The sequence below is a fragment of the Chrysemys picta genome, chromosome 11 (genome assembly GCF_011386835.1).
Source record: "Chrysemys picta bellii isolate R12L10 chromosome 11, ASM1138683v2, whole genome shotgun sequence".
Taxonomy (NCBI): domain Eukaryota; kingdom Metazoa; phylum Chordata; order Testudines; family Emydidae; genus Chrysemys; species Chrysemys picta.
The window spans coordinates 4696027-4716568 of NC_088801.1; the positions used below are offsets into that span (position 1 = coordinate 4696027).

General features: G+C 45.9%; 1 protein-coding gene across 4 annotated transcripts; it reads right to left on the reverse strand.

Annotated features, from left to right (window-relative positions):
* Positions 1-2303: 2303 nt before the first annotated feature.
* LOC101931990 (uncharacterized) lies at positions 2304-14604 on the reverse strand. 4 transcript variants are annotated; one of them, XM_065561403.1, is made up of 7 exons: positions 14439-14604; positions 13350-13528; positions 12108-12189; positions 11423-11523; positions 10931-11080; positions 4926-5095; positions 2304-3358 (listed from the first exon to the last, which is right to left on the reverse strand). In XM_065561403.1, exons 3-7 carry the CDS (start codon positions 12180-12182, stop codon positions 3216-3218), a joined length of 639 nt encoding a protein of 212 aa, XP_065417475.1. In that variant the 5' UTR covers positions 12183-12189; positions 13350-13528; positions 14439-14604; the 3' UTR covers positions 2304-3215. The 4 variants fall into 4 exon arrangements, with proteins under 4 accessions (XP_065417475.1, XP_065417476.1, XP_065417477.1 ...); XM_065561404.1 differs by having other exon boundaries at positions 13354-13528; positions 14439-14590; XM_065561405.1 differs by lacking the exon at positions 13350-13528 and adding an exon at positions 12475-12598 and having other exon boundaries at positions 14439-14552.
* Positions 14605-20542: the final 5938 nt, after the last annotated feature.

The following is a 20542-nucleotide window of genomic DNA, read 5'->3' on the forward strand; positions in this document are numbered from 1 at the left end:
AGCACCAGTAAGGATGAGAAAGTCAACACACACTCATCCTTCCTTTTGGAAAAAAAATATTTTTGCATTCATGAAGTGTGCTGGATTGGCGCACCTGCAGTCTGAAACACAATTACCACCAATACAGAACTTTTCCCCTTCAAAGCTCTTGACAAACAGGACTAGACTCCTCTAAGCACAAAAAATGCAGTATGGCAAGTCTCCCACCACTGCTCACCCCATCCATGGGCCTCAACACCGCCCTGGAGGGATGCTTGTAAGGAGGCAGAGTTTAGTCTCCATCGCCCATTCAGTCTGGGCCACTCTGCTGGGGCTACCGATAACAGGTTCAATAGGGATGTTTGGATGGACCCAAGAGGGCACCAGGCAGGAAGCAGGTACCAGGAAGGACAGGAACTGGTCTGTAAAGCACATTAAGGTGGGCACTGTTGCTCTATCAGGGGAAAGGACAGTCATTCATTTCAAGTAAAGCAAAAACCAAAGCTCGTTCTGTACTGTATTACTCTCCCACTCCTCCCTATCCCCAACAAGTAAAATATGCCATCTTCAAAGCATCAGGTTAACGAGAGAATGAATTGCCTTCTCCCAGAGAATGGCAGTTACATTATGGTACAGTAGGATCAGTGCAGTCTCCCCAAGTCATTAAGTAAGCAAACAAAGGTTTCTTCCCTCCTATTAATATCAGAGATTAGTTCAAGTTGGGTTTTTATCAAAAACCCGTAACTGATTCTACCTCATCGACATTCCCAATGTTCTTTATGAAATTATAGACAACTGCAGCGTAATTTCCAATACCTACAGCTAACATAGCAATGATGCCATTTCTCACAACTTTATCACAAGGCTCATGATATAGGCCTTGGCTACACTGGCGCTGTACAGCGCTGCAACTTGCTGTGCTCAGGGGTGTGAAAACGCCCCCCACCCCCGAGCGCAGCGAGCGCAGCGCTGTATGCTCCCTCGCAGCGCTGCAAGCTACTCCCCTCGGCTAGGTGGAGTACTTACAGCCCTGCGAGAGAGCTCTCGCAGCGCGACTACACTCGTGAATCCCCAAGTATAGCCAAGGCCATAGGATGTGTTACTTAAAAGCCCCAGGTCTTGGAGACCAGTGATTAGATAAGAATCTCAGCTTTCATTTGAAACAAAAAGAAGTACATTTCTAGCCTTCAAGATATCAAAGAAAAGTTTGAAAAAGTGCACTCTGAAGGCTCAAAATCTGGATGGCGAAGGGTGAAAAAAAAAAACCACAACAGAATTTAGCATCTCATGATTGTGGGGGGTCTGGTGTGATTTCTGAATAGTCCATCATCTATTTATGACCAGCTGTATGCACTCACAGCTTGGGGGACAGTTGATTACTTTATAGGCAGGCTCTGCAGCCATCTCACCTCGGGCTGTGATTTAATCAAGTCTCATACTTAAAGCAGGGTTCGGGCTGGGTCAGCAATTGTATTGCTAGGGAAAATCCATGTATTTCAAGGAGTGAGTGGTATCCTCTTCTTGGAGTTACAACATTGGGTCAATACTCAAGAATGTTATTGGGGGAGGGGAGGCTTGGAACTGTGTATTATATGAGAGATGGACCCACAGTCCTGACCACAACTGGTCATTAGAGATCCCATGGCAGTTTCTACTACAGCAGGGACATGAAATCCATGTAAGCTCCCTGGGGCAGGACCATCTTTTTGCCATGTTTGTACAGCAGCTAACACACTGTGGTCCTAGTCTATGACTGAGGTTTATAGTAGGGGAGGGATAGCTCAGTGGTTTGAGCATTGGCCTGCTAAACCCAGGGTTGTGAGTTCAATCCTTGAGGGGGGCCACTTAGGGATCTGGGGCAAAATTGGTACTTGGTCCTGCTAATGAAGGCAGGAGGCTGGACTCAATGACCTTTCAAGGTCCCTTCCAGTTCTAGGAGATAGGATAGGCCCTACAATAATATGGCCAGGTCACTTCTTAATGTGAGCAATTACATTGTGCCTGCCCAAGATTACCCTGTAGCTTCACTAAAAATAGTAATTTCACTTCCTGTTTATAAACCTGTTGTACAGTGTTCCTGGCTACTGTTAAATTGCTACCATATTCCATAGGGTGGCTGCTGTGATCCCTGCATAGCAATATGTGGAGTGCTCGGAGGTCCCTGATGATGCTGCTGCATTTATATAGCATCCTCAGTGCACAGCGTCAGTCACGTTACTGAGCATCACCCATGCTGCTTATTGACGACAGGACAAAAAGTCATGGGCATGCAGGGCTTTTGAGCACTTTCAGGCAACAAAAGGATTGAGTTAAAGAGAAGCTGCTTATGGAAGAAAGTTGACTTTATTTCAAAGTTATGCAAAAACATGTCTCTGCTCAGAGCTTTCTAGAAATCCAGCCGCACTGCATTACAATTACACCTAGCCACCATTTTGTACATTGTCTCCCATGAGCTGACCAGCTTCCAGATCAGCAAATGGCTTCCGTCTCCAGTTGTGTTTCACATACACCTGATGATCTTCACAGATTGCCTGGAGATACCCTGCTCTCAACATGGAGAAACTTCAAGGCAATCCAGTGGAAAGAATGGCGATAGGTCTGTGTGAAGTGGAATGAGACAGCAACAGAAGTGCATCAACGCAGTGGATATGGCCTATCTAAACAGGGAAATTAGACTACTAGCTGGAAAGGGAAATCTATTGTTGGATGGGAAGCAGCCAAACAAACCAGGGTGAGCGGACATGGAAATGGCTGATGCCAGGAGAGTTTGGCTGAAATGGGCCCTTCTTAAACCATTGGTTTCCTTTAGTCTCTGCATCCCTGACACCAATGACAACAAACCATTGGACTAGTCTCAATATTTATGAAAATAAAACCCTGCATACATGAAACAGAGAGTAGCAGAATTCATCATACAGCAGGTTTTGCTTCATGTCCCCCATGCAGCATCCAGAGAAGACGAGACTGGGGAAGAACAATCAAATATTTTGCTGCTATGTCCTGGTGGACAGCTGGAAGGTGAATGAAGTGAAGTAAAATGAAATCAAATTGGGGAGCGGTCAGGCTGCTTAACCTGGTACAGCTACGCTCCAGGTGGTGTCTCTTCCCCTGCCTCCTACAAGAGGGGCTCAGCGTACTGGTGGCCACACACCTCCTACTTGCCTACATCTTCTGCAAGTGGAATTCGGAACTTCAGGTCTGCTGATTAACACATATCCCCTGCTGGAGACAGAAGTTCACTTCTTCCTAGCGAGGAGGTTTAACACTCCCAGCTGTCTGATGCAGGCATCCAGCTGTCTGTCGGCTTCATTATCCCCCAAAGACTTCATATGAGCTTGCTCAGTACATTCCTTCTGCAAGCGAAGCAGCTCCTGATCGGCTGTGGAGATGAAAGCCAGTCATTAGGTCAGACAAATTGGTAGGGGTAACTATCAGAGTAATTAGGGTAGGGGAATGTTCACTGAGGTAATATGGGAGAGTGCACAGAGCTGGAAATCATCATGGCTTGGGTACACTTTCTGGCAAGAGGCTGAAGGACAACTGCCACAGCCACTCAAGGAATGGCAAGAGCTCCACACACACACACCCCTACTGAGATTACAAAATAGCAACTCATGAAGGTGTGAGCTGAACCCCACGCAGCAGCCCTAATGATGTCACAGGAGGCTGCACACCAAGGGTAGCTGCTTTGATAGCAAGTATCTCGCTAGATGAATGAGCCCTAAATTGATAAGAAGACTGGATGCAGTGTCTTTTCCTCCCAGAAATGGCTTGATCTTTGGATTTTTCTCCGATGGCCACAAACAGCCTGTTCTACCTTCTAAATTGAAAAATTATTAGTAGCTAATGACTCTTGACATGCATATCCAAGACTCCCCAGGACACCTATGGGTCTCTGGGGCAAATCACAGATAGTGATTTAAACAGAGATGAAAATTCAATATAATTTCGGTCAGAAACTTGGGCTAGTGCCTATCTATCACTTTGCCTATGTGGAAAATGGTAAAACGTGATTAGCTATAAAGGCCGGCAATTCAAAGACTCTCATGGCTGACTTGTCCACTAAGAGCAAGACCTTTCATGAGAAGGGGTACAGAAAGCAGAGCCCTATGTGCTCAAAAGAGTCTTTCTGTGAGTTTGGTTGACCCATGGATCAATAAGCTCCTAGCTGGGAGGGTACAAGGTTGCCAGTCTTTTTAAAAATTGCTTTGCTGGGGACAGACCTTGACTTTTGGAGAAGACACCATCATGGCCAGATCGTGAACCTTTGGTTTGTATATCCGACTCAGCCAACCTTGCACACCACACATCTCTGGCTTTGAAGAGGAAGTGACAAAGGTGTAGACTGCCATCAAGTTTAACACCCAAATGCAGAACTTCAATGGGCCTTCCAGTCTGGACCTGGCTAAGTCCACTATCTCAAGGAGATCCTGAAACCATTTTATTGTTATTCCAAAGTACATTGAGATCCTTGGAGGAATCACTTTCAAGTTCTATCAGGAAAGGATCCATACAGGATTCTTCTATAGAGGCTCAATATAGAAGATTATTAATCACACCCAAACTCCTCAGATCTTTGGGGAAGTTTTGATGTGGATCCAAACTCTGTGCATATTTATTATTATCCACAGAAGTTAAGAAGGTAAGGGGACACTTCAAGTTTAAAAAAAAAAAAAGAATACTTAGATGTGTTGTTACCAGCAATCTCCAAAAGTCCATTTGTGGGAGCAACAAGGGAGAGAAATTATTTTTTAAAAGAAAATGCTATTGTGAAACCACAGAAATTGACAGAGGGACTCAGGGATGGGCACCATGCTTGAACCTACTTTCAATTCATTTTTTGAAAGTGACTAGGTTTCAAGGTGACAGTGTCTGTTTCAGAAATGCCTAGAGTTCAAGACAGCACATCTGCTTTAATTTATCCAAGCAAAGGAAAAGTCAATTACCTGCATGGCTTTCTGCCTGTGCCTTGGAAAGCGTATTTTGGGTGGTCTCCAGTACCTTAGTCAGATGAATTTTCTCGCTTTTAAACATACGCTGTTTCTGATGGAGAGAGGTTATCATGGTTTCTGATTCAGCTATCAACTGTTCTAATTTGGCCGCATCTGGCTGCTCACTAAAAAAGGTAACCAGAAACAGAATGATCTTAAATTGGCGCCTAAAGTCTCCATTGACCCTAGTATTTAAATTAGGCACTACAAAAATCCTAGTAGGAAAACAGAAACATAGGAATTGCCAGACTGGATCCTTCTAGCCCAGTATCCTGTCTCCAATAGGGGCCAGTCCAGATTCATCAGAGGAAGGTCTAAGAATCCCAAAGTAGATTATGTGGGATAATCTGCCCCACATGTAGGTCTCATCCTGATCTGTCATAGTTAAGAGATTATCTCAAGCCCTTGAAGCATGTGGTCTAATGTCCCTTCCAGAAAATTTGTTATCAATAATTACAACTGTGGGTATCCCAGATACCCATAAGTGTCCAATCAAAGTATCCAGCCTGTCTTTCAAGAGCAAAAGTCTCACTGTAAAGGTAAATCATAGGATTAGTGGAGCTGCAACTCCCCCAATAGGCCATTTGCAATACTGCAGCATAAAGTTCATGCCACAACAGCAACAAGAATAAGCTTAACAGCTCTAACAAAAGTTCCATTCATGTTCTTTTCCATTTTTTTCTGTGTGAATTTAATGCTTGTGAGACGTGATGGAAGACAGCCCCTACACAATGAATATCAACAACATGAAGCACTTGTATAGCACTTCCCACTTCAAAGCTCTTTACAAACATTGACTAGCTAAAGTCTGAAGTCCTCTATGCAGCCATAGAGCCAGTACGTCTCACCCTCCTTACCTATAGGAGCCTCCTATAGGTGAGAGGAGATATTTCAGAAGAAGTTATTTTCATTCCAGTAGCATCATTGGAGTCTCCAGTCAGGGCTCAGGGCCCCATCGTGCTAGGGGCTGTACAAACAAATAGGAAAATGACAGTTCCTGAGTTGAAGAGCTTCTTGATTAATGATGAGATGCAACAGATGGATGAAACTAACAGGTGGCGGTGGTGGAGCAGCAACAATCTTTTTGTGCTGTGTTTGTACAGCACCTAGCACAATGGGGTCCTGGTTCATGCCTGGGGCCCTTAGGTGCTACAAGAACAATAATATGCTGGCTTTCATTCAGACTAGCTGTGTACACAACACAGTTTGCCACGTCTTGCTGTTACCAACTGGCAACATTCTGCAGGCATCACAGCAGACATGAGTCTCTAAGAGGGATGTGAAGGAGCATAAGAGAGTGACCTTTAGAATTTTGGGGGGGGTATGCAAGGGATAGCATGGGAGAAAGCATTGAGGTGCTTGTGGGAGAAGTTGACTAATGGGCCTGTCCTAGGAATGGGTTCTGAGATAAGCGGGACTGGGCAGGTGTCACTCATCTGAAGGGCAATTCCATGGATTGGAAGCAACTTTTAAAGGGATCATTTCACATACAGCTATGTTTTTCTAAAGCACTCCGGGAAGGCTTGCCATCGCCCTTGTGAGTCAGATGTAGCATAGTTAAGTCAGCAAGGGAAAATTAAGAGGACTTCCAGTGGTTAGGGTGCTAGCCTGGGACTCAGAAATACCATGTTCAATTCCTATTTCGCCAAATTCCCTGTATGACCTTAGGCAAGTCACTTAGTCTCTCTGTGCCTCAGTTTCCTCCCTCCATCTGTAACATAGATATGACAGCACTTCAAAGGGAGGCTGTGAGGATAAATACAGTAAAGAGAAATGTTCAGATACTACACTAAAGGCAGCGGGAGCAGATAAATATCATAGACAGATTATTTATATTGCAGTAGTGCCTACAAGGCCAGTCAAGATCAGGGTCAGACCTACTCACTGGACACACACTCACACACAAAAAGCCAGTCCCAACCTCACAGAGCTTACAATACAAGTACAATCACACTTTCATGTGAACAGCATCATGCCGGACATTTGGGGGTTTTATATATTGCAAGATTACATTAAAAGCACAGAGTGCCACACACTACACTAGGAATGTCTATCACTGAAGTGATCATCTGAATGTGCAATTTTACTCTAAAATATGAATGCAAAAATGGCACTGTGGGGCTCTGTGTGTATTGTTTCTAATGGACAGCAGATCAAATGCACTCAGTTTATAAGCTAAAGGATTTTTTTTCCTGTCAGCCCAACATACTCAGTCTGGGCTCTGACAGTCATGGTTGGGTGGTTGTGAGGGGAGGGGTGGTTGGGGTCTTTCCACCCCAAACATCATGTCTGGTAAAAGAGGTTCTATAGGTCAAACTAGGCCATCGGTGACACCTATGCCACCCACTGCATTCAGTGTGGCTGCTCAGGTGTAATTAAGTGCAACTTTGTAAACAATTCTGATGATGAATAAGATGGAAGAATCCAGCTCTCCCTCTCCTAAGTGTGCTGACTTAGTTTTGCCAAGAGGAGTTAAGACTTATTTTTGTCACTCATCTGAGGAAAGACAATTCTGTAAACACGCAAGGAGCGGACGTGAACAACGGGAATGTGCCATTTGTTCAGTCACTTTTCAGAAGACAGTAGGTTACAGGTTAGCTTTGATACCTGATTGGACAAGAGAGCTAAGAAGTATTAACCTAATGGGTTGAACCCTCAGCTGAACCGTCCTTATGTCTGGCACAGCTGGGGAGAGAGGATGGCAAGGTCGCACTAAACCATCTTTCCGTCTCCCAAATCACGGGTATACAAAATGGCCCCCAGCATAACTTAGAGCCTGCTCAAAATCATGCTGGCAGTAGCGATCTCTTAGGGACCGGTGTGCAGACAGAGAAACCTGTGTTCCAGCCCTAGCTCTCCTACCACCTGCCATGCCCTCAGCCCACATCTCTGCACCCTGACATACCTCCTTCACGTGTTGGGGGAAGGTGGGAGAGAAGTGGGTGGTGTATAGCCAGCTGGCACCTGCTTTATGCCATTGGAAGATTCCCCTACACTGGGGGAATCCTTGACTGACTCTTTAGGACAGCTTTCCTGCCACTTTGTGAGCAGGGCAAAGCTGATACCCTAGGAAACAAGGATCAAACGCAGCATCTTCTAAAAGTAATATAGGGAGCCAAAATATTGTACAACATATTTTGGAGGCAAGTTCCCTTATTTGAAATGGCAATCAACCCAGCAGGCAGACTCCCTCTGCATTTGAGGGAGAGTAAAGAGGAGGGATCTCCTGGTCTTAGATGAAAGTTTGTTACCATTGCTGCAAGTGGAATAGCACATCAGTGCTCTGTCTGAGACATTTCTAATGTGCCCATCACCGTATTATTTTGATATATGAATCTACAAAGAATCACTGAGGTTTAAGTGAATCTGATTGTTGCCATACATCAAGCTTCAAAACTGTTGAAGAATGGAAGATTTTTAAGGGACATTGCATTATTAGTAGTCATTTGCTTATGCTAACCCATGTGGGCTTGCTGTGTTTATACTGTGGATAGTGAAAGACACACCTAGCCAAAGGAATCAAACCTAGTCCGGATCAAGGGACAGCTGGTATGTAATGCAGAAGGACAAGCAATAGGCCCCACAGAGTCCACCTCATAGAATCATAGAATATCAGGGTTGGAAGGGACCTCAGGAGGTCATCTAGTCCAACCCCCTGCTCGAAGCAGGACCAATTCCCAACTAAATCATCCCAGCCAGGGCTTTGTCAAGCCGGGTCTTAAAAACCTCCAAGAAAGGAGATTCCACCACCTCCCTAGGTAACGCATTCCAGTGCTTCACCACCCTCCTAGTGAAATAGTGTTTCCTAATATCCAACCCAAACCTCCCCCACTGCAACTTGAGACCATTGCTCCTTGTTGTCATCTGCCACTACTAAGAACAGCCGAGCTCCATCCTCTTTGGAACCCCCCTTCAGGTAGTTGAAAGCAGCTATCAAATCCCCCCCTCATTCTTCTCTTCTGGAGACTAAACAATCCCAGTTCCCTCAGCCTCTCCTCATAAGTCATGTGCTCCAGCCCCCTAATCATTTTTGTTGCCCTCCGCTGGACTCTTTCCAATTTTTCCACATCCTTCTTGTAGTGTGGGGCCCAAAACTGGACACAGTACTCCAGATGAGACCTCACCAATGTCGAATAAAGGGGAACGATCACGTTCCTCGATCTGCTGGCAATGCCCCTACTTATACAGCCCAAAATGCCGTTAGCCTTCTTGGCAACAAGAGCACACTGTTGACTCATATCCAGCTTCTCGTCCACTGTGACCCCTAGGTCCTTTTCTGCAAAACTGCTACCTAGCCATTCGGTCCCTAGTCTGTAGCAGTGCATGGGATTCTTCCATCCTAAGTGCAGGACTCTGCATTTGTCCTTGTTGAACCTCATCAGGTTTTTTTTGGCCCAATCCTCTAATTTGTCTAGGTCCCTATGTATCCGATCCCTACCCTCCAGTGTATCTACCACGCATCCCAGTTTAGTGTCATCTGCAAACTTGCTGAGAGTGCAGTCCACGCCATCCTCCAGATCATTAATAAAGATATTAAACAAAACCGGCCCCAGGACCCACCCTTGGGGCACTCCGCTTGAAACCGGCTGCCAACTAGACATGAAGCCATTGATCACTACCCGTTGAGCCCGACGATCTAGCCAGCTTTCTATCCACCTTACAGTCCATTCATCCAGCCCATACTTCTTTAACTTGGCGGCAAGAATACTGTGGGAGACCGTATCAAAAGCTTTGCTAAAGTCAAGGAATAACACATCCACTGCTTTCCCCTCATCCACAGAGCCAGTTATCTCATCATAGAAGGCAATTAGGTTAGTCAGGCACGACTTCCCCTTAGTGAATCCATGCTGACTGTTCCTGATCACTTTCCTCTCCTCTAAGTGTTTCATAATTGATTCCTTGAGGACCTGCTCCATGATTTTTCCAGGGACAGAGGTGAGGCTGACTGGCCTGTAGTTCCCCGGATCCTCCTCCTTCCCTTTTTTAAAGATGGGTACTACATTAGCCTTTTTCCAGTCATCCGGGACCTCCCCCGATCTCCATGAGTTTTCAAAAATAATGGCCAATGGCTCTGCAATCTCATCCGCCAACTCCGTTAGCACCCTCGGATGCAGCACATCCGGCCCCATGGACTTGTGCACGTCCAGTTTTTCTAAATAGTCCCGAACCACTTCTTTCTCCACAGAGGACCGGTCACCTTCTCCCCATACTGTGCTGCCCAGTGCAGCAGTCTGAGAGCTGACCTTGTTCGTGAAGACAGAGGGAAAACAATCATTGAGTACATTAGCTTTTTCCACATCCTCGGTCACTAGGTTGCCTCCCTCATTCAGTAAGGGGCCCACACTTTCCTTGACTTTCTTCTTGTTGCTAATATACCTGAAGAAACCCTTCTCGTTACTCTTAACATCTCTTGCTAGTTGCAACTCCAAGTGTGATTTGGCCTTCCTGATTTCACTCCTGCATGCCCGAGCAATATTTTTATACTCCTCCCTCGTCATTTGTCCAATCTTCCACTTCTTGTAAGCTTCTTTTTCTTTTTTTTCTTGCTTGCACCTGGCAATGTCCCCTCTTTACCCAAGCAGAGAGCACATCACATACCTGCAGCTTCAACCCCATCCCATAATTGAATCAATCAGGTACATAAGGGGCAGCCCTTGGGCTCCTGGCAGTTCACCAGCCAGCCCACCCCTCTGATTATTCTCTATTACTCCCAGGAAACTAACTGCTCAAATGCTATTATTTGATTTCACATAATGAACAATCTTACGCATACAGCGTATGTACAGTCTCTGTATCAATAATATAAACAGTTCTGTTGTGGTACATGTGCCTGTTTAATCAGTTTCTTTGAAGAGGCCATGGTAGCATCCTGCTAATTACCCCAAGATCATAATTAGAAGTATATTGCAAGCCATATATTTTTCTCAAACATCCTCTGCTCTAACCAGAAGGATCTATACCTGGTATCTTGAGCAATATCCTTTTTCAGCCTTTTCAGCTCAGATACAACAGCTTGAAGTTGTTCTCGAGTCTTGAATTCCTCTTCCAATACTGGATGCAAATGCACAATCTGTGCTGCCAGTGACAGACAGTTGTCTCTTTCTGTGATGCTACAAAATGAGAGTACAAAAGCATTATTTCTCTTCCCAGTCACTGTTCTAGTGACTACAATTTGAGTTGGTTATATACAGCAGAAGTGCTTTATACAACATACCAGCATCAAAATTCAACCATTGAGTGGTCTGTAAAAAGCCCTTTCACGTTCATTTACAGAAAGTTTCCTGCCAACCAAAGACCTTGTGATATGGCAGTGACATTAAATCCACATACAAAGGTTTCTGACTTAATAGTGCAGTCTGCAAGTACTATTAAAATGTAGTCGTGATTAAAACATAAAGCTAAACACGATGCTAATTAATTAGTAATATTAAAAGATTTATTAGGAGACGTACTATTGTGCTCTTTCTGTCTCAAGTCTCATGATCTCATCCTTCTCTGTGCTCACTCTCACTTCGATTTCATGTACCTTACCCACCAGGAATGATAGCAACATCTGGAAAGGCAAAATAGGGAAAAGAATTCAAGTAAACACAAAACAAGCCAGACACCATGGTGAGATGGGAAGATTTATTTTTAAAACAGATGTAACACTGGTTGGGTTGTCAGCAGCAGGGACTGAACCTTCCAACTTGGTTTCTGAAAGCCTCTAGTGCCCGAGATAGAAGAGCTAGCTCTGTTAGCCAAAGCTCTAGGAGGCTCATCAACCTCTACATGTGACCCAGCCACCACCAAAGGGGGAACAGAGCGCCACACTGACTGCGTGTTAGTCCTGTGATGTTTTATTTCAATGAATATTTTTATGATAACATTAACTGTCATTAGACCAGGAGATGTCTATCTATTGGAGTTAGCACAGGCCTGCGAGCAAGGAACCATGAGACCACTAAGCAAACCCAGGTCACACCAACATTGCCAACAGGCAAGCTGGGATGACACTAGTTTTTAAGCATACTCATCAGCCTGATGCTATTTCAACAGTCAAGAGCCTGTTTAAACCACTAAAAATAGATTTGTAATGAAAGCCCCCCACACACAGAGACGATAATGAAATACATCCCCTCATGCACAGAAGTTTACCTCTAGGTCCTCACTGCTTAGGTCAGAGAGCAAGTCATCTTCATCCAACGTTAAATAGGACTGTACCTTTTCCATCTTTGACCTTGTAAAAAGAGATGCATTCAATGGTGTGTAGGAGGAGCCCCTAATGACATTTCAGCCACCTCAATGAAAGGTACATTGGGCTGATTTCCCCTGGCTCCAAGGGAGCTCAAAACTCTGGGTCCTGGCAAATCATCCCTGCCAGAAATGACTTATCCCTGAAGCTCATGGAAAGAACTTCTGAAGAGCAGATTTTTTGGCTTTTGAAATTAACCAGATTACACCAAGAGTCAGATATTTAAAATAATTCCCATGGAAGGATACAACAAGAGTGGTCTTCACCCACAAGGATCCCACTTAGCCATGTCCTCAATGTACTCTGCATGTTTTCCAGGTGTAAAGTCTACGTATTTTTGGCAAAGTGCATCATGTTTGTTCACCAGGTGGCATGGCCTCTCTTCACTCAGTTACTGTTATAAGAAAGTGTTAGTGTTCAAACCGGAAAAATAAATGAATAGAATCATAGAATATCAGGGTTGGAAGGGACCTCAGGAGGTCATCTAGTCCAACCCCCTGCTCAAAGCAGGACCAATCCCCAGACAGATTTTTGCCCCAGATCCCTAAATGGCCCCATCGATTCCTCAGCCTCTCTTTTGCAAGTGCAAAATCCCCTAAAATCAAGGAGTTTATTCCAGACTAAGGGAGAGAATTTGTCAGAAACCCTTGGTAAATAGTGGTGGCACATCACTGAGTAAACAAAGTCCATTCAGATAACACTGAGCTTTTAGGGCCTGCTCCTATTGAGATGACTCTAGACCAGGGGTCGGCAACCTTTCAGAAGTGAAGTGATGTGCCGAGACTTCATTTATTCACTCTAATTTAAGGTTTTGCGTGCCAGTAATACATTTTAATGTTTTTAGAAGGTCTCTTTCTATAAGTCTATAATATATAACTAAACTATTGTTGCATGTAAAGTAAATAAGGTTTTTAAAATGTTTAATAAGCTTCATTTAAAATTAAATTAAAATGCAGAGCCCCCCAGACCAGTGGCCAGGACCTGAGCAGTCTGAGTGCCACTGAAAATCAGCTCGTGTGCCGCCTTTGGCACGCATGCCGTAGGTTGCCTACCCCGCTCTAGACTGTTGCTACTGATTTCAAGGGGAACAAAGCCTTCGTCAAGAACCTCTGTAGAAAACACATCATCGTCTCTCCTCTACAAACCTGCCTGTAAATCCTTCTTGAATCACCAGTAAAATGAGCAGGCCAGGCTCAGCTTGGTCTCTAGTGGGCCACCATTAAATCCCTTCAAAATCTGTCAACCAAGCAGCCCCTGTCTCACTGTGCCCCCGGCTGGACCAGAGCATGGGAAGAACTGCAGTGAGGAGCAGGCAAGTGGGATGCTAGAAAGAGGAGTAAGTAAGTGGCAGGGAGGGACAGACGTTGGGGACCCCAGCCCACTCCACCAGCTGTAACCCATCTTCCTCCAGCAACCCCGAAGCTTCCCCTACCTCAGCCACCCCCCCCAAACCCAGCTTCCCTTAGCTACTTCCTGCCCCCCCAAACCCCTCCATCCAGACCGGCCAACCCCCCCCCCCCAATCTTCAGCCCCTCCACCCCCAACCACCATTCTTTGGCCCCCTTTGCTATAGGCAGCCCTCCCCTGCCTTCCCCCTACACATGCCCCCCCAAGGCCCCAGCCCTCCCCCACTTCAGCCCCCCTGCCCCAACCCCCCACTCCTCCCCCACTTCAGCCTCTCTGCCCCAGCCCTCTCCAGCTCCTCCACTTCAGTCCCCCCAACCGCCCCCAGCCCTCCCCCACTTCAGCCCCTGCCCCAACCGCCCCAGCCCTCCCCCACTTCAGCCTCTCTGCCCCCGCTCTCTCCAGCTCCTCCACTTCAGTCCCCCTCAACCACCCCCAGCCCTCCCCCACTTCAGCCCCTGCCCCAACCCTCCCCCACTTCAGCCTCTCTGCCCCAGCCCTCTCCAGCTCCTCCACTTCAGCCCCCCCCAACCACCCCCACTTCAGCCCCTCTGCCCCAACCGCCCCAGCCCTCCCCCACTTCAGCCCCTCTGCCCCAGCCCCCTACTCCTTCCCCACTTTGGTCCCTCTGCCCCAGCTCTCTCCAGCTCCTCCACTTCAGTCCCCCCGAACCGCCCCCAGCCCTCCCCCACTTCAGCCCCCCTGCCCCAACCCCCCATTCCTCCCCCACTCCAGCCCCCCTGCCCCAACCCCCCATTCCTCCCCCACTTCAGTCCCTACCCCAACCGCCCTCCTTCGCCCCCCCCCTTGATGGCGCGGGCTGCACTGACCTCGCACTGCTGTCAATCATCACATGCAAATGATCACACGGGCTAATTTGCATATTCGCCCCCCTCCCCCACAGGAGCCGGCTGGGTCTGCCGCGCGCCGCCCCCTCTCCCGCTTTCAAACACGCCGCTTGCAGTGAGCTCATCACCCTGCGCCGCGGCCGCAACCATCGAGCTGGGGTTGCGGCTGCCGCTCTATGGTCCCCGGTCCGGTGGCACGCACGCCCCCTGCTGGGCGGAGGGCCAGCCACAGGCCGCCGGCTGAAACCCCAGCTCCAGGAGCCCTGCGACCCGGGGAGAGCGCGGCTCGCGGGCAGTGTCTAGCCCTGGCCATCGCCAGGAGCAGCCTGAAAACCCCAAACCTGGACGGCCCCACAGCCAGGTGGCCACTGCACAGAGTAACGGCCATGCTGGGTCAGAGCAATGGCCCATCTAGCCCGGTAGCCTGCCCCCGACAGCCGGGCTATGATCAGAGCAGGGCAATTTATGGGGCGTGATCCCTCCCCTGCCGTCCGCTCCCAGCACCTGGCAGTCAAAGGTTTAGTGACACCCAGCGCATGGGGTTGCATCCCTGCCCATCCTGGCTAATAGCCATTGATGGACCTATCCTAGGGCGACCAGACAGCAAGTGTGAAAAATCGGGACAGGGGGTGGGGGATAATAGGCGCCTATATAAGAAAAAGACCCCAAAATTGGGACTGTCCCTATAAAATTGGGACATCTGGTCACCCTAATCTTCCAAGAACTTATCTAGTTCTTTTTTGAACCCAGATGTAGTTTTGGCCTTCACAACATCCCCTAGCAACGAGCACCACAGGTTGTGTGAAGAAGTAGTTCCTTCTGTTTGTTTTAAACCTGCTGCCTATACATTTCCTTGGGTGACCCCCTGGTTCTTGTGTTATGTGAAAAGGTAAATAACACTTCCTTATTCACTTTCTCCACACTGTGACTGAAGGTAGCCCTGTACTCACACACCATTGTAATAATCCTTGTACAGAGTATGTCTTGTGAGGTATCAGTTGAAAACTCATAATTTGCTGCCCCTTGTCCTGGTAAAATCTGTGTGGCCAGATCGTATTTGAAGTTATAAGATTCCCCTGTATGGTGTTATTAACGCATGTTCCAAACTGAGGTTGGAAAACAGGTCTGTCCTAAATAAAGGAGTGTGTGCTCTGCTTAATTTGCATTTAAGCAGTAAACAGAGTCATCAAGCAGAAAGGGGAGATAAAGAAAGCTCAAACAGGTGAGGGAAAGCAGGGAACATCTTTCTCCATAGATCTTTTGTCTCCTAGTACCAGCTGGAAAAGTTTTTCAAGATTAGGACTGAACTAAGTTCCTTGTAAGTTGCGTGGTTGCTCAGCAGGCTATCAAGTGCCACACAGTTCTGGTATCCCTCCCCCCACTGCCATGTGCTGCTCCTGCCCTCTGCCTTGGAGCTGCTCCCGGGAGCCTCCTGCTTGCTGTGCAGGGGGTGGGGGGGAGAAGAGGGCACTGATGTCAGGGTGTCTCTCTCCCCCCACCCCTGTACCCCATCTCCACATACCAGGGATGGGTACATGACAGGGCTCAGGAGGGAGGGAGCTTGCTAGCAGCTGCTGCTGTGTCTGAACTCGCTGATCTATTTAAAAGGGCAGTGTACTTAAAGTGGAGTCAATGTACTTAAAGTGGCAACACATGTCTTTGTCACGCACACACAGTGTGTGTCTTTGTCACAACACACACGCACAGTGTGTGTCTGTCTCTCACACGCACAGTGTGTGTCTCTGTCACACACACCTCCCAACACACACTTATATTGTTGGTGTTACTTCTTGATACTTCTTTCAAAGTGAGTTATTTTAGTTTTTTGGCTGGTCTATGCATTTAATAATTTTTATTTCTCTCTTACACTTAAATTTAATTCTTTGAGTAGTGAGTTTTAAAATGCCTAACCTGTCCTGGCTGGAGTAATTATCCTTATGGTAACTTTTAAAAAATATATATTATATCTAGGTTTTTGGTTTCTACTGGTGGTGCATATCCACCTTGATATGGTTCTCATAACAAAATTCATTCCACACATGGATACAAAAAAATTTGAGGGAATAGTGGCTGACACTATAAAAAGGAGGGACAAACATGCCAAGGGATCCCCTTTTTCTCTTTCCCTGCCCATCACATGATTGGCACCAGAAGCAAAAAAGGAAGCATTCATTTAACTCAGGGAGAAAAGGTTCTGACCTAAGACATTGGGTCAGTAAAACTGCTGAAAGCATATGAAGAGAAATTTTGCTTGTATCTGAGATTGTTAAGTAAGGCATGACTTTACACCAAATAAGTAGCATTTTAACTTTATTTTCTTGTAACCATTTCTGATTTTTATGCCTCATTACTTGTACTCACTTAAAATCTATCCCCTTGTGGTCAATAAACTTGTTTTATTGTTATATCTAATCCAGTGTGATTAAATTGAAGTGTTTGGGAAACTCCATTTGGGGTGGCAAGTTGTGTGCATATTATTTCTTTTAAAGAAATAATGCACTTTATATAAACTTGTGTTGTCCAGGAGAGGGCTGGGCAGTACAGGACATACATTTCTGGGGGGAAATCTAAGACTGGGAGTGTGTTGGGGTCACTCTGCAGTGTAACCAAGGCTGGTAAGAGCCAAGGTCTGACTGGCTGCAGCTCGTACACAGACATAGTTGGGAGTGACTTGCATGCTGGAGGTTGTCTGTGAGCAGTCCAGGCTGGAGGCTACAGCAGCAAAGGAGTGTAAAGGGAACCCCAGGTTAGAGGGCAGGAGGGACACAGCTACTCAATAATCTGGATTGTACCCTAATATGTCATACACACCATTCATGATTTTATAGACTTCTATCACAGGGGTTTTCAACCTATGGTCCACAGACCCCTGCGGGTCTGCGGACTATGTCTAAGGGGTCCATGAAAGGTTGTCATTCCCACAGAGCAGGGGTATCTGAGGATCTGCAGACTATGTCTAAGATTTCCAAAGGGGTCTGCACTTCCATTAAATTTTTTTTAGGGGTTCACAAATGAAAAAAGGTTGAAAACCACTGCTCTATCATATCCCCTCTATTCATCTCCTTTCCCATCTGAATAGTCCCAGTCTTTTTAATCTCTCCTCATATGGAAGCTGTTCCATACCTTTAATCATTTTTATTGCCCTTCTCTGTACCTTTTCCATTTCTAATATATTTTTTAAGATGGGGTGACTACAACTGCATGCAGTATTCAAGGTGTGGCCATACCATGGATTTATATAGTGGCATTAATGATATTCAGTGTCATATGATCTATTCCTTTCCTAATGGTTCCTGTTGGGTTTTTTGACTGCCGCTGCACATTGAGTGGATGTTTTCAGAGAACTATTCACAATGGCTCCAAGATCTTTCTTGAGTGGTAACAGCTCATTTAGACCTCATTATTTTGTTAAGTATAGTTGGGATTATGTTTTCCAATATGCATTTCTTAGCATTTATCAACATAGAATTTCATCTGCCATTTGTTGCCCAGTCACCCAGTTTTGTGAGATCCCCTTGTAACTCTTCTCAGTCTGCTTTGGTCTTTAACTCTTTTGAGCAATTTTGTATCATCTGCAAACTTTGCCTCCTCACTGTTCACTTTTTCCAGATTATTTATGAATATATTGAACAGTACTGGTCCCAGTACAGATCCCTCGGGGACACCGCTATTTACCTCTCTCCATTCTAAAAAGTGACCCTTTATTTCTACCCTCTTTCCTGTCCTTTAACCAGTTCTGATCCAGGAGACGAGCTTCCCTCTTATGCCATGGCTGCTTAATTTGCTTAAGAGTCTTTGGTGAGGGACCTTGTAAGACTTTGTGAAAGTCCAAGTACACTAATATCAACTGGATTACCTATGTCCACGTATGTTGTCTCCCTCAAATAATTCTAATAGAGGGGTGAGGCATGATTTCCCTTTACAAAAGAACCATACATGCGTATAGTATCATAGGGGTAGCCGTGATAGTCTGAATCTGTAAAAAGCAACAGAGGGTCCTGTGGCACCTTTAAGGCTAACAGAAGTATTGGGAGCATAAGCTTTCGTGGGTAAGAACCTCACTTCTTCAGATGCAACTTCTATACATGCGTATAGAAGTTCTCAGGATATTCAAAGCCAATCACATGATTTTTTCAGGATGTGATTTTGGAACAATTGGTATTGTTAATACTGGGAAAGAGGCATGAGAGCAGGGAATTCCCCGCTAATATTGAACTGAGCCTCAGTGGGCCAGATTTATTAAAGGGATGATTTCAAAGGGAGGTATCCATTCAGGTGCTTTTGAAAACTCCACTAGGCACCTCTTTACATCATTAGGCACCTAAATACCTTTACAATTTTGGCCCTATGACTAAGATCATACACACTTAGGAGTAGTACAGCAACTGCACTGGCCAGGGGAAAGGGCAGCAGATGCAAGCAGGACACAACCAGGCATAGTGCCTAATTGTGCACCTTTGTAGTCAGTGGGAGCGCTGCCATCAACTTCAAGAGGCGCAGAATCAAACCCTCGGTTCTTGGCAAAGGGTTAGCTAGTTTCCTTCAGGGGTAGCAGTCTTTGTGCACTTAATTTTATGCTTATGAGCAGCAGTGCAAAGATTGACGGTTGCCCGCTTTGGCTGAATTTTGTCATCCTGCTGCTTGCTGAACAGCTGTCCTTGGAGAACAGAGCCCACGGCTTTTATGTACCTGAACCTTATTCAGTTAACACCCTCGGAACCAGCTGTGGGATCTCACACCCATAGGATATAGCAGAATCAGAGGGGTGGAGAGACAAGAGATGAGAATGATTAGAAGCCTGGAGAGACTTCCATCTGAGGAGCGTGAAAACACTGGGATTGTTTAGCTGACGGAATGTTAGGGATACACAAAATATTGCCTGATATAAAGATAAGTCAGGCACTGCCATTCACCTTCTCATAATAGAAGCACCCAGGGGCGTTCAATGAAATTGAAAAGAACATGTCAATAATAAAAGGAAATACTTTTTACACAATGTATTAATTAGCCTGTGGAACTCACTGACACAAGATATTGTTCAGGGCAAAAACACAGGAGTTGGAGGATTATATGTGTATATGACTAAGGAGAACAGCTTATTACACTGGACAGGATAAAAACCCTCCTATTTCAGGGCACAAACCAGGCACTAAGGCCCAGATCCTCAAAAGGCATGTAAGCACCTACCTCCCATTGAAATCAATAGATCAGCACCTGTAGCTCTGTCTGGGAAGAAATTTCCCTATGGGCAGGCTATTCCATTGCTGCCTGCTGCAGTCTCTCTTGCTTCTTCCTCTGAAGCAGTTGGTACTGGCCACCCCCACTGATGGGATTCTGGGCAAGATGGCCCTCCGCTCTGTTCCAGGGTGGCAATTCCTATGCTGTTGAAACAGATGGCCTTGTAGTTAAAGCACTGGACCAGGACTCAGAAGACCTGGGTTCAATTCCCAGCTCAGCCTGTGGGACTTTTAGACTTTATCGCTGTACCTCAGAAATACATTGATAAGATGGTGGGGTTTAAGAGTTACCTTGTTGTCAGAGAGCCCACAGCAGGGCCAAGCTGACAGACTCATCTAAGAATCTTTGCTAGGGTCTAAATGGTGACAGGGTTTGCATTTCTCAAGGGGGGCATGAGCGGGGGGAGGGAAGAGTTCTGAGGCAGGTAAACAGCAGAAGAGGTTGTCGGATTCTGATGACAGCAGGCAGCATTGGGTGTTTCATAAAACAACTTTTTCTGAAGCTATCTTTCTATGAGATATGCTCTAGCTCCACAAAAAGTTACAGGCTTGATGCAGGAGTTACTGGGTGCCATTCTCTGGCCTGTTATGCAGAAGCTCAGCATACCTAATCATAATATATTTCTTCAGGCCTTAAAAATCTATTAAAAGTACAGTAGAACCTCAGAATTACGAACCACTTGGGAACGGAGGCTGTAACTCTGAAATGTTTGCAACTCTAAACACAACCGTATGGTTGTGCTTTCGAAACTTTGTAACTGAACACTGACTCACTACAGCTTTGAAACTTTACTATGCAGAAAATGCTTCTTTTAACCATCTTAATTTAAATGAAACAAGCACAGAAAC